The sequence below is a fragment of the Nyctereutes procyonoides genome, unplaced genomic scaffold (genome assembly GCF_905146905.1).
Source record: "Nyctereutes procyonoides isolate TBG_1078 unplaced genomic scaffold, NYPRO_anot_genome, whole genome shotgun sequence".
In the NCBI taxonomy this organism is placed as follows: domain Eukaryota; kingdom Metazoa; phylum Chordata; class Mammalia; order Carnivora; family Canidae; genus Nyctereutes; species Nyctereutes procyonoides.
Genome location: NW_026575030.1, coordinates 76,732 through 89,334, shown reverse-complemented (window position 1 = coordinate 89,334; position 12,603 = coordinate 76,732). Strand labels below are relative to the sequence as shown.

Genomic DNA, 12,603 nt, shown 5'->3' with positions numbered 1-12,603 from the left:
TACTTGGGTAACTTACAGCTTAAACACAGATACACACAAACATACCAACTTACAAACAAAATAATAGTATTTTCCAATAAAAAATTATGAAAACCAGATTAATGTAGAATTTCAAGGAATAGGGCAGCCCTTAGTGGCTTAGCAGTTTAGCACTGCCTTCAGCCCAGGACATGATCCTGGAGACCCGGGATTGAGTCCCTAGTCAGGCTCCCTGCATGGAGCCTGCTTCTCCCTCTACCTGTCTCTCTCTCTCTCTCTGTCTCTAATAGATAAATAAAATCTTAAAAAATAAAAAAAAAAAGAATTCCAAGGAATAAATACTGAACTTAACCCAGTACTATACTAAAAAGAATACTACCCACACCTTTGCCAAATTCAGTTTATTCCAAGAATCCAAAAAATGGTTCAACATTAAGAAATCCAACTATTGTAAATCATTAAAATTACAGAGTTGATTCTTGTTATTTGTGGTAGTTATATTTTATAAAGTCACCAGGAACAAAGAATTTACAGACATTGAACCAGATCCTAGGGGAAATACAAGGTTAGGTTCCCGTGAGCCTCTGGTCACAATATTTTCATCAGTCCATCAATACATAACCTTATTATGTATGTGTTTCTGTTTGAAGGCACACTATATTGCTGATTCATTAACATTGAATTATGGCCAACAGCACTGCAACTCACACTTGAATGAAGCTTATCTAACACATGTATTTTCTCTGCAAGGCATGCGCCCTCTTGCACTTAGGAACACTAGAAAAAATTTTAGCACTATGGTTGGTGACCATTGTAAACCACCTCATCACCAACAGAAACCACAAAACTGTGTGAAGAATGTGGCATTAGACTGAAAGGAACACTTGTTAAATGAGAGCTGATAGAAGAAGGCAGAGCTTCATTGTTTGACCTCAGCTGGGAATATGTGCATTGGGTGATTTGTTTTTGGCCTCTCTGCACATGCACATGTCTGGCATTTCTGTGAATGACAGTGAAAGTGCTACGAGTACTGATTTTGGGGTTACCACTATATTTTACCAAGCAGGAAAATTTGCAAATACACAGTCCACAAAGAGGATCAACTGCATTTTAATTTTTTATTATAAGGAAAATTTCAAACAAACACAAAAGCAGAGAGAATAGTATATGAGCTTCTATATAAATACACTCAACACAATTATATTGTGAGGGAAAAAAACTGACGGAGAAAGGTCTAGTAAAACTTAACATCTATTCCTGGTAACAGAAAATCTGGACTAGAAGAAAACTTCTTTTAATCTAGTCTTTGAACTGTGGCATTTTCTAATGAGACTTTATGCAGAATACCCAAAGTCATGAAATAACTCATCAGGAGTTTAAATCTCTGCAGTTTGAAAAATTCTTCATTGAGGGAATCCCCGTAGTACTGGAGAATCTACTAATCATTGCAAAGAGAAACAAGAAATGAGATAAACATTTGAAAGAAAAGGACAAAAAGATCATTATTTGTAAATGATACCAATGTCTGTCTACCTACAATCCCCATGGATATCAACTCATGGCCATTCCTGTTTCAGCTTTATCCCAATCCTCATATCCCTTGATTCCTGTACTACTGTGAAGCAAATTTCAGCCACATTATTTCATCCATACATAATTCAGTATGGATCCTAAGATAAGATCTTTTTTTTTTTTTTAAGATCTTTTTAAAAATAACATTACCACAGTACTATTATCTCAACTTAAAAAAAAGAACATTTGTTAACATCAAACATCCAGCCAATGTTCAAATTTCCAAGAGTCTCAAGTGTCTTTCCTTCATTTATTTAACTTCGAATCCAAATAAGTAACTGGCTGACGGATAAAATTCTTAATTCTAATATTCCCTTTTCAATTTATTTATTGGAGAGATCAGGTCATTTTTTGCCCAGTAGTTTCCTATAGTCTAGATTTTGCTGACTGCATCCTCATTGTTACTTTCTCCCATCTACCATTTTGTTTCCATACAGAAATGGTATTTTCTCTTTATTTATCAGTTTTCAAAATAATGAGCCTGTTTCATTGGTTACCAACCAGGTTTTGTTTGCCTGTCTTAGAAATGTTATAAATTTATGAATTTAAAAATATCTGATGTGTTTCAATTCACTGCAATTATCAAACTGTTCCATTTGGGGGATGGGTGCAAAGGGAAATATTCTTGGTTCAGGCCCACATGTAGCATACATTCTATCTTTTAGTTTGCTACAGAACTATGTTTAGGGAACACACAAAGGCTCCCAGTCTAATGGGAAAAAGACAACTAAATGAAGGATTACAATACAATGTGATTATCTTTTGGTAGAATAAACAGCCCAAACTTTCAGAAAGGGAAATCACCATTTTATAAAAAACTAAAATTCCACCAGTATTCTTTTCAAAGTCCAACAGCATTCAGCTATTTGGGTGGAGTATACTGGAAGAACAGACAAACTTCTAGTAGTAGTGATCTTGAGAGTGAGATATATGTATAAAATGTTAGAATTTTAAAAGTGATGGGCCTATATTAACTCTCTAATAAAACATCTTAAAGTAAGAAATAATGTAACATAGAATATATTAGATATCACAGAAGTAACCAGCTAACTAGCTTTGCTGGGGATACTAAGTGCCTTAGAAAACTACCACATTCTGTTCATATTCTACATACCAATTACCATAAGAACTTGGGTGAGTGGCTTTACCATTTGAAGTCTTAGTATTCTGATTACAAAGTAGAATAACAAAGCCTGTTCTGCTTACTTCATAAATTTGTAGGGATGATCAAATGTTTCAAAAAAGTGTGTGAAAAGTATAAAATTATAAACTAACGTTGTGTCATTAATATGTTTAGACAATTCTGAACACTAGGCTAGGACAATTTTCTAGAAGGAACAGGTCTGTTTAAACTACCCCAACCTTTCTTCTTTGTTGTTAATGCTAAATTCTTAGTACTGTCTGACATAGTTTTCTACAGTAACAAAAATATTCTGTATTTTTGCTGTACTTGGGAGCCACTAGCCATTGCGGCTATTAAGCACTCAAAATACAGCTAGTGACATCTGAACTACTGAATTAAATTGAAATAGTTATTTTATTTTTTTTATTTTTTAAAGATTTTATTTATTTATTCATGAAAGACAGAGAGAAAGAGGCAGGGACACAGGCAGAGGGAGAAGCAGGCTCCATGCCGGGAGCCCGATGTGGGACTTGATCCTGGGTCTCCAGGATCATGACCTGAGCTAAGGCAGTGCTAAACCGCTGAGCCACCCAGGTTGCCCAAATTTAAATAGTTAAATGTAGCCAGTGGCCACTGTATCGGACAACTTGATCTTAGCCTTATTTCTCTATCACCTATCTGGCTATCTAAATGTGACAAATATGAAAAGCTTTTCAAATATACTCTTCACTTAAAAGAATTAAACTTTTGGGGTCCCTGGGTGGCTTGGGGTGGGCTCTACCCTGGGTGTGGAGCTTGTTTGAGATTCTCTCTCTTCTTCTTCCCCAACATACATACATACATACATACATAAATAAATAAATTGAACTTTTGAGAGATGCTAGAAAAGTACCTTACTTAAAATGTTAGATTTAATCTGAGTCTTTAAGGTCAAATTATTTTTAAGGATGCCTTTTTTTTCTTTTTCTAAGTAGGCTCTACACCCAGGGTGAAGTCCAACCTGGGATTTGAACTCACGACCTTGAGATCATTACTTGAGCTGAGTCAAGAGTCAGCTTAAATGACTGAGTCATTCAGGCATCCCAAGGATATCTTGCAAGAATCTAAAAGTAATTAACCATGCTTAATTAACTAATGCTTCACAGTAATTCGAGAAAGAAAACAGATGTTTTTGCTTTGTTTATGAGGAATCTGCAAAACAAAAAAGTCAGAGTCCTTATCAAAAGGGCTGTAATCATTAAATCAATCTTACCTTTAGCTCTACTTGTATGAACCCTTGCACGCATCCAAACAACTTCATCAGCTTTGTGCACTGTCAAGTCACTAACTCGAACCAAAACTCGATCTGCAGTAAATAAGTGAAACAATTTTCTAATTCAGAATGTACAAAGTCATAATCATTTTGGTTTAACAGCTAGCATAAGTACTTGTTATTATCTCAAGAAATCGTCAATCTCTGACATTCTTTCCTATCATTCTCCATATACAATTTGCTTTAAGGTTTATGAATTATACTAAGTATATCTCTAAAATCTATCCGATTCTCTTTCATCTTCATTGCTACCATCTCAAACCAAAGTACCACTTATTTTGCCTAAACTGCAGCAACAGCCTTAAAACTGGCATTCCCCTGATCCCCTAATTCACTCTACATCGGAGTCAAAGAGTTCCAAAATGCAAATCTCTTGAACACTTCAATAACTTATAGGGCCAAACACAGCCTGTCTTCACCTGCCTTTGCCTAAGTGGACATGGTATTTCCCCTTGCCTGCTATAGTTATGTAAGTCAACCACACGGGACGCTCTTCTGCAAGGCCTGGAGAGTCATGGTACCAGGACACAGAGAATGATCCAGAGGAGGCATGTTACTCAAAATGAGTTAATCAAATCCTTCTGTGGGACTTATTATAAACACATGGAAATGAAACTCTCTTTCCTGGGGTTGCTGAGCTGAGATGGTGTTCCTGCAGCTAGGCTGCAGCCACTACCTTTCCCAGTACCTGAGATGGTAGGATGAGAGGACAAGGCCAATAACCTAAAGGAAACAGAGCCAAAAAGTAAAGACAGAAACTGCAGATGCTGCTTGAGCCTCTAGATTCAATCATGCTGTATAATATCTCATACTTGGTTTCCTATTACAAAATACTATATCCAGAGTCCCCAAAACAGGAAAACTGTGGAAAAAACAACTATTATGTCAAGATAGTAATAGGGCAATCATGATCCAGAAATCATTTTATTATTCTAATTATACAGTAACTTCAAAGAAAAATTTTTAGTATTAATTAAAAACAGTAATAGATGACATCATAACATTAAAAGTAATAAAAGCTTTCTATCCTCAAGAGTTACATTGCCTAACTGTAACCAAATCTGTCAATATCACATGCAGCAAAACCTAGTTACATTATTAAAAATACTTTTGGGAGGATATTATAATATAATCAAATTATAAATTTATTTTACCTACTTTGCTAAATGTATTTATGACTTGTCTCTTGAAGCAAAGACGCAGCTTAGAGAGAATTTGATTTACAGAAAGCCATAGATCTCATTGCCAGAAACAAAGAAAGAATGAGGAATTTTTAAGCCATGAGGTATCACAAGAAAATTTCTGCAAAACATTGCCAACAGATCTTATGAATTAAACCAACTTCCAAATCTGCTGTGTAAACTCAGGCAAAAGAAAGTGTGAAAGAGAAAAGACAAAGCAGCATAAAATTTTAAAAGACAAATTTGAAAATGCCAAGATTAAAAAAGCAAATGACTTAACTAGTCAGTCAAAACCAAACCAAACCAGAGTAACGCAAATCTGAAAGAATAAGCTTGTAAATAAACAGCATGATTAATTTTAATAATAATTTTTTTCAAAAAGATTTTATTTATTTATTCATGAAGACACACAGAGGCAGAGGGAAAGCAAGTTCCCTGCGGGGAGCCCAATGCAGGACTTGATCCTAGTACCCCAGGATTACACCGAGCCAAAGGCAGATGCTCAACCACTGAGCCCCCAGGCGACCCTATTTTAATAGTGCTTTTTTTTTTTTTTAAGACTTTATTTATCCATGAGACACACACACACAGAGATTGAGAGAAAGAGGCAGAGACACAGGCAGAGGGAGAAGCAGGCTCCATGCAGGAAACCTGACGTGGGACTGGATCCTGGCACCCCAGGATCACGCCCTGGGCTGAAAGCAGCGCTCACCGGGGCTGCTCCTTAATAGTGCTTTTGAAAGCAAAAAGTATCATTCTTTCTTTTGTGTGGCATTCCAACTAATTAGCATAGGGATTCTCAACCTTCACATCCATACATACTTGGAGGCGCATGTCACACTCTCACCAGTATGACTGGCTGAGACAATGATCAGGGCCAGCAGGGTTTTAGTTTGAAAATCTATTGCCTGGGATCCCTGGGTGGTGCAGCGGTTCGGCGCCTGCCTTTGGCCCAGGGCGCGATGCTGGATACCACGTCAGGCTCCCGGTGCATGGAGCCTGCTTCTCCCTCTGTCTGTGTCTCTGCCTCTCTCTCTCTCTCTGTGACTATCATAAATAAATTAAAAAAAAATTTTTTTTTTAAATCTATTGCCTCTTCCATATTTTTTGTGTGGTTTAAGATTTTATTTATTATTTATAAATTTATAAATAAATTTATTTATTTATAGAGAACAAGTGGGAGCATGAGCCAAGGGAGAGGCAGATGGAAAAGGAAGCAGGGAGCCCGATGCAGGGCTTGATCCCAGTATTCTGGGTTCCTGACACCAAGTGAGCCACACAGGTGCCTCCTCTTCCACACTTGTAAGTCACTAGTATTAGAACAAAGGAATTTGGAGAATTCGAAGCACATAGGAAGCAAATTTCGCATTCAACTATTAGGATTTTAGCAGAGATAAACCAAGGGCAGAATTTTTCTAATACTTTAATTAGGTGACATATATAGTTATTTTTCCCCTTTGTGAGAATAAAATTGTAAGTGGAAGACACTAGTCTGCTTTGCCAGCCAAATGGGAATAGTAAGGCAACAGTGACTGGGGCTCATGTTAAGAGATCAACACTCCAGTGTGCTTCTCTGTCATAGTTCAAGGAAGTCCAATTCAGGATACTGAAGCTGGAAAAAAGTCTCAAATCACCCCTCCTGCTTGTCCTGGCAGACGAATGTCCTCTTCTATACTATACAGTTTATATTCCATTTTATACTAAATTATTTCACTCCACCCTCTTTGCTTTTGGAAATAGTTTATTTTTAGCAAACCATTTTGGTCTTATATTGTACATTTTTCCAAGAAAGTTGGGAAATAAGTGATACTGTGGCAATGCAATAAATCAAATTCGAAAAGTACAATAAAACTGACCTGGAGGTTTATTTTCCAAGCATAAAATTCACAGATAGGCTTGGAAGGAAGGGAGGGAGGGAGGGAGATGTATTTAGTACTTCCAATGAGCCAGAACTTAAAGGTCTGCAATTGTACCAAAGATTGAAGGATCTGGGGTGTCTACCAAAGGAAAAGTGTTAAATAGCTGAGAGTAAGATAAATCTGCTGAAACTCCATACATACAAACATATAAAAATACAAACAAAAGGAAGAAATAATTAGAAAACATACAGATCTGAGAGAAACAGCATGTGACAAGTAAATTTTAAAGAAATATAACAGAGTCAAGGGGGAAAAGGAAAGGAGATGGCTTCATAAAAACACACAAGAAGGTTGCTTATAACGAAAGCAGTTAATATTAACCATTCTTGTCTCCTAGGCTAGAGATAAATCTTAAATCTTTTACCTCATCTTTTTAAATATGATTTACCATTTAAAGTAAACTCTAACATATTCTTCTTCTCTTTCAAGATTGGTAGCCCTAGACTGACCATGATTATGCAGAGTTACAGCGCCTGCCTGGGTTAATCACTTAACCTTTCAGAGTTATGCCTTCAGAGATATGCCAAACTTAACTTCATGAAGGGTTTCCTGGAATTACAAAGAAAAAAAAAAAAAAGGCTGTATTATCATATAGCTACTAACCTGGTTTGTCTTGTGACTGTATCATTGAAGATACTCCGTATCTTTCTTTAGCATAATCCTACAAGAAAATGGTCTTGGATTACAACTTTTTAAACACGAATAACGCAGTATACACATACCTACAAACAACAATATAAAAATGAATTCATTTTAACTTTCCGGAATTTAGAGAGCCAGCAGTTGTAAAGTGTGGAAATCTGCCGGATCATTTACCTATATACAGAAAAAGTTTCCGGTTAATTTGTTTTGAGGATCATCATTCCTGGATGGATAGACCATACACAACAGCACTCAAAGATAAAATTTTCACATATACAATACATCTTAAGTACCTTCTGCAAAAAAAGGACACTAAATGACTTCAAAGCAGGGATATAAATTTCCTTTATGAAGGGAGTAGGATGAAATACCACAGTTTTATTAACTTCCTATTACAGGAAGAGATGTTCAAAGAGAACCAACATTTCTGGGTAAGCTCTCTGAGCACCAGATGTCCTCAGTATTTAGACATCGGAGATGTTGGATATAAGCTACTACAAACTTTGTAAAAAAGGCAAAAAAAATTCACCAGCTTCCTGTTTCTAAAACTACCTTCAGTATACAGGGTTGCAGGCAGTTGGAAATGCACACTAATTTCTTGTTACATTTTAAAGTCAGGGAACAGGAAACAGGAGATCTCTACGGTGCAGACGATTAGCAACAAACTCTACTGACAGAATAGGTAAGTGGCCTTTTTATTTTAATCTCGCTTTACTTCTAAAGTGGTATCTTAGGATTCTTCTAGCTATAAAACGACACAGTCCCACCATTACGTCGACCTTCTATCTAGACCTATGCTATCTGCAAGGGAGCACAGTTTAATCAATCAGATCAAGAGCGAGCAAAAATAATTTCCTTCGATTTTACAAGGTAACGTAAGACATACACGAAGCAGTTAGTTTCGGTCGCTCCGTAGCTATTTGCGTGGCATCCTCTCCTTTAGATCTGGCAGATAGTGGAGTTTGTGTTCACACGGAAATAAACCAGACGTGTTAAGGTGCATACTGAACTTTTTTTTTTTTTTTCAAATAAAACACACATCGAAAGACCAAGATAACCCAGCCTTCGTGGGGAGAGAGACGATCACACAATGCAGCACGAGGCCAGCATAAATCGATCACAACGTGTGGAATACAGGGTCACTTATCAGTACTGTTCACATTTCAGCAGCTTTTCATTCCACCCAATATTATTACGATGACCCATTCCTTACGCAGCTTATCACAAATCTGAAATTTCTCAAGGAGGGGGGGGCGGTTAAGAGCCGGGTAGGGATGAAGGCCTGGGCTATCCTGCAGGACACACGTTGTGGCAGGGCGGCTTCAAACGTTCATTCCCGAAGAGCACCGAAGGCGCCCGAAGTGGGGGTTATTACGAACGACCCACAGGATTCTGCCATCACTCCATCTCAGATGCTTGCTCTGCAAACTTGCCCCCCTGAGCTCCCGGGGATCGCGAGAAGGGAGACCGTGAACGTGGCGAGCGGGCTCTAAGGCTGTCACGTGGTGCATGGTCCTCAAACCTATGGGCAGACCGTTTTTTACCAAGTCCCGTCATTACTTGCAAAAAACATGAGGAACACGAGAGCCGCTTTAAAAAAATAAGAAGAAAAGGAAAAATAAAATCGATGGCTAGCGACCAGGCGGAGGACACGGAGGCCGTGCCTCACCCGGGGAGGCGCAAACGTGAGGCCGGCGCTCCTACCTCCGGGGCCGCGGGCGCCGCACCGCCACCCGCCCCGGGGCGCGCCAGGCCTCCCGAGCGCCCCTGTGAGAACCGCGGTCCCGAGCGGCTCGCGCGGGCCCCGGACGCCCAGGGAGGCCGCTGGGCACCCCAGGCCCAGGCCCCGCGGCCCGCAAGCCGGGGGCCGTGTCGCCGCAGGCCGCGCCCCTGCTCACCCGCCTCCCCCCCCCCCCCTCAGCGCGTTGCGGCCCAGGGGTCTCTTCTCCCAGGCCCGGGGAAGGAGGACACCCACTTCCGCCGCGTCCATGATCTCCCGCGGCTTCTCCTGACTCTTGCGGCTGGCGCTGGCGCTGGGCATCGGGACGACAGGACGGGACGGCGGTCACCACCCTCCCTCGCGGGCTTCCGTAGAGCAGGCACCAGGGGCTTCTCCCGGTCACTCAGTCCCCGCCCTCCCGGGCCTCCAGCCGGCACGCGCGCTCCGACTCTCGGTGGAGGGGCGGCTCTGGAAAGATCGCGAGAACTGAGATTCCGGCGGGGCGAGCGCCCGGCGTCGCCGTCTCCGCTCGGCCCCGCCCCTTCGGGTGCTCACCTGGAGTTTGAGGGCATCCCTGGAAGTTCGCTGTAGTCTCGCGGGACTGGCCCAGAGCGGCTGGATCCCTGGGTGGCAGGGTGCGAGCCTCCGTCGTGGTGCGCCGCTCCCAGCTTCTGCTCGGTTCCCTCCGCCTTATTTAAGCCTACAGGCTGCGACGGCGGACCGTGCCCTGAGACACCTGGCCAAGCTCAGGTGTCGGCTCTCCTGCCTCCCCTCCCCGCTGCGGCGCTAGGGCTGCCTGCGGTTACGCAAGCCGCCCCCTGTACCGGGGCCGGCTGGGTTAAAAGCAGCGGGCGTGCTGAGGTAGGACCGGGCACCACTCCGCAAGCCCTAAGTGAGCTGTAAACGTAAGGATAGGAACCCCCTGGACCCGTAGCATTACTTCACGGTGTGCCTGGTGTTGGTTGTTCAAGGGACAAACCTTCTGGCTTAAAAAAAAAAAATTGCGATCCACGAGCCTTTTATCGCAATTGAAAGTAATTTGGGGGTTAGATGACTTTCTCACCTGCTACACTTCTTTGCACTGTGTCAAGTTGTAACCATCTTAGTAATGTCTCAGCCTGGCACAGGTAACACTCATTAAAAGAGCGCAGGGAGGGGATGGCTCAGCGGTTTAGCGCCTGCCTTCCGCCCAGGCCGTCCCGGGGTCGAGTCCCACGTCGGGCTCCCTGCATGCAGCCTGCTTCTCTCTTTGTCTCTCTCTCTGTCTGTCTCATAAATAAATGAAATCTTAAAAAAAAAAAAAAGTGCAGAGAGACCCCGGTGCAAATAGAAGAGCTCTAGAGGCCAACCCCTTTAGGTTCTGGGATACAGACAGAACACAGTCGTCCCCGCCCTTGCGGAGTTGTTGCCCTTCTTATTGTATCTGTGAAGCAGAGAAATGCTGTGAAAGTTTTCTCTGAGGGCATTCACCTCGTGTTCCCTGAGGAAGTGATGCTTCAGCTAAAATCTAAAGTAGGCATAGGGATCAGCTAGGTCAAGAGGGACTGAAAAAATAGCCTATTCAAGATGAGGGGATAGAGAGAAAGATCAGGTTATGGGCATGGGATGCTTTTGAGATATCCAAGGGGAGATGCCCAAGGTAATCACTCGCCTTGTGGGGCCGGGAGCATGGAAGAGAGGTCTGGGCTACCCGTAAGGATGGGTAAGACTGGAGACATAGGTAGTAATTAAAGTCCTGGACTCAGAAAAGGAATACTACTAGAAAAGAGTATTAGCACTGATTGTCACTTACTGCATAAACCTCAAGTAAGATGATGACTGAAAAATACTAGTTGGATTTAGCAACATCGAGGCCATTGGTATGCATAATAAACACTGTTTATGGTAAAGTGATGGGGTCAGAATTGGCTGAGAAGTGAGTGACAGTGAAGAAATGAAAGTACTGGGAAAGTGATGATAACAAACCTTTATATGGTGCTTACTATGTGCCAAGCGTGGTCAGTGTTTTCCATATACTAACTCACTCAATTCTTACATTTTTTAAGATTCTAAGTATAGATGAAACAATATTAAGTGTACAACATAGGAATTCAACGTTTATATCCGTTATGAAATGCTCACCACATCAAGTGCAGTTACCGTCTATCACCATATAATTTTATTATGATAGTATTGGCTATATTCCTTATGCTGTACTTTATATCCCCGTGACTTATTTTTTCATTTTTTAAAGATTTTGTTTAGTTATTTATTTATTTGAGAGAGAGCAAGAGAGGGAGAAGCAGACTCCCCACTGAGCAGAGAGCCCAATGCCAGGCTGGATCCCAGGACCCTGGCACACACTTAATGAGCCACCCAGACACTCCCCGACCCCTAGCCCCATGACTTATAACTGGAAGTTTGTACCTTTTAATTCTTTTTATCTGTTTTGCCCATCCTCTCACCCTCTCCCTTTTGGTAACCAGCAGTTTGTTCTCTGTATTTATGACTCTATATTTTGTTCTTTTCTTTTTTTAGATTCTCTATATAAGTAAAATCATACAATATTTGTGTTCCTTTGTTTGACTTTTTTCACTTAGCATAATGCCCTCTAGGTCCACCCTTGTTGCCCTAGATGGCAAAATTTCACTCGTTTTATGGCTAAGTAATATTCCATTGTGTATATACCACATTGTCTTTATCCACTCATCTGTCAATGGACATTTATATTGCTTCCATGTCTTGGCTATGGTAAATAATGCTGCAATGAACATAGAGGTGCATGTCTTTTTAAATTAGGGTTTTCTTTTTTATTTATTATTATTTTTAAAAAGATTTTATTTATTTATTTATTTATTTATTCATTCATTCATTCATTCATGAGAGACACAGGCAGAGGGAGGGAGAAGCAGCCTCTATGCAGGGAGCCCGATGTGGGACTCAATCCTGGGACTCTATGATCATAGCCCTGAGCGAAAGTCAGATGCTCAACTGCTGAGCCACCCAGGTGTCTCTTTTTTTTCTTTCCTTCTTTTTTTTTTTTTAATTAGGGTTTGCATTTTCTTTGGGTCAATATCCAGAAGTAGAATTACTGAAACATATGATAGTTCTATTTTTTATTTTTTGAGGAACCTGTATACTGTTTTCCATCATGGTTGCACCAATTTACAGTCCCA

At 40.8% G+C, this 12,603-nt stretch overlaps 1 protein-coding gene across 1 annotated transcript in view; it reads right to left on the bottom strand.

Moving 5' to 3' along the window:
- The window catches only part of DARS1 (aspartyl-tRNA synthetase 1), a 60,331-nt gene extending 50,311 nt beyond the window's left edge, over positions 1 to 10,020 (bottom strand). The window contains exons 1-4 of the mRNA XM_055316068.1: positions 10,004 to 10,020; positions 9,704 to 9,916; positions 7,690 to 7,747; positions 3,927 to 4,019 (exon numbers count right to left, since the gene is read on the bottom strand). Of these exons, the coding sequence (XP_055172043.1) occupies positions 3,927 to 4,019; positions 7,690 to 7,747; positions 9,704 to 9,769 (217 nt within the window). The 5' untranslated portion in view covers positions 9,770 to 9,916; positions 10,004 to 10,020. The remainder of the gene's footprint in view (positions 1 to 3,926; positions 4,020 to 7,689; positions 7,748 to 9,703; positions 9,917 to 10,003) is intronic.
- Positions 10,021 to 12,603: the final 2,583 nt, after the last annotated feature.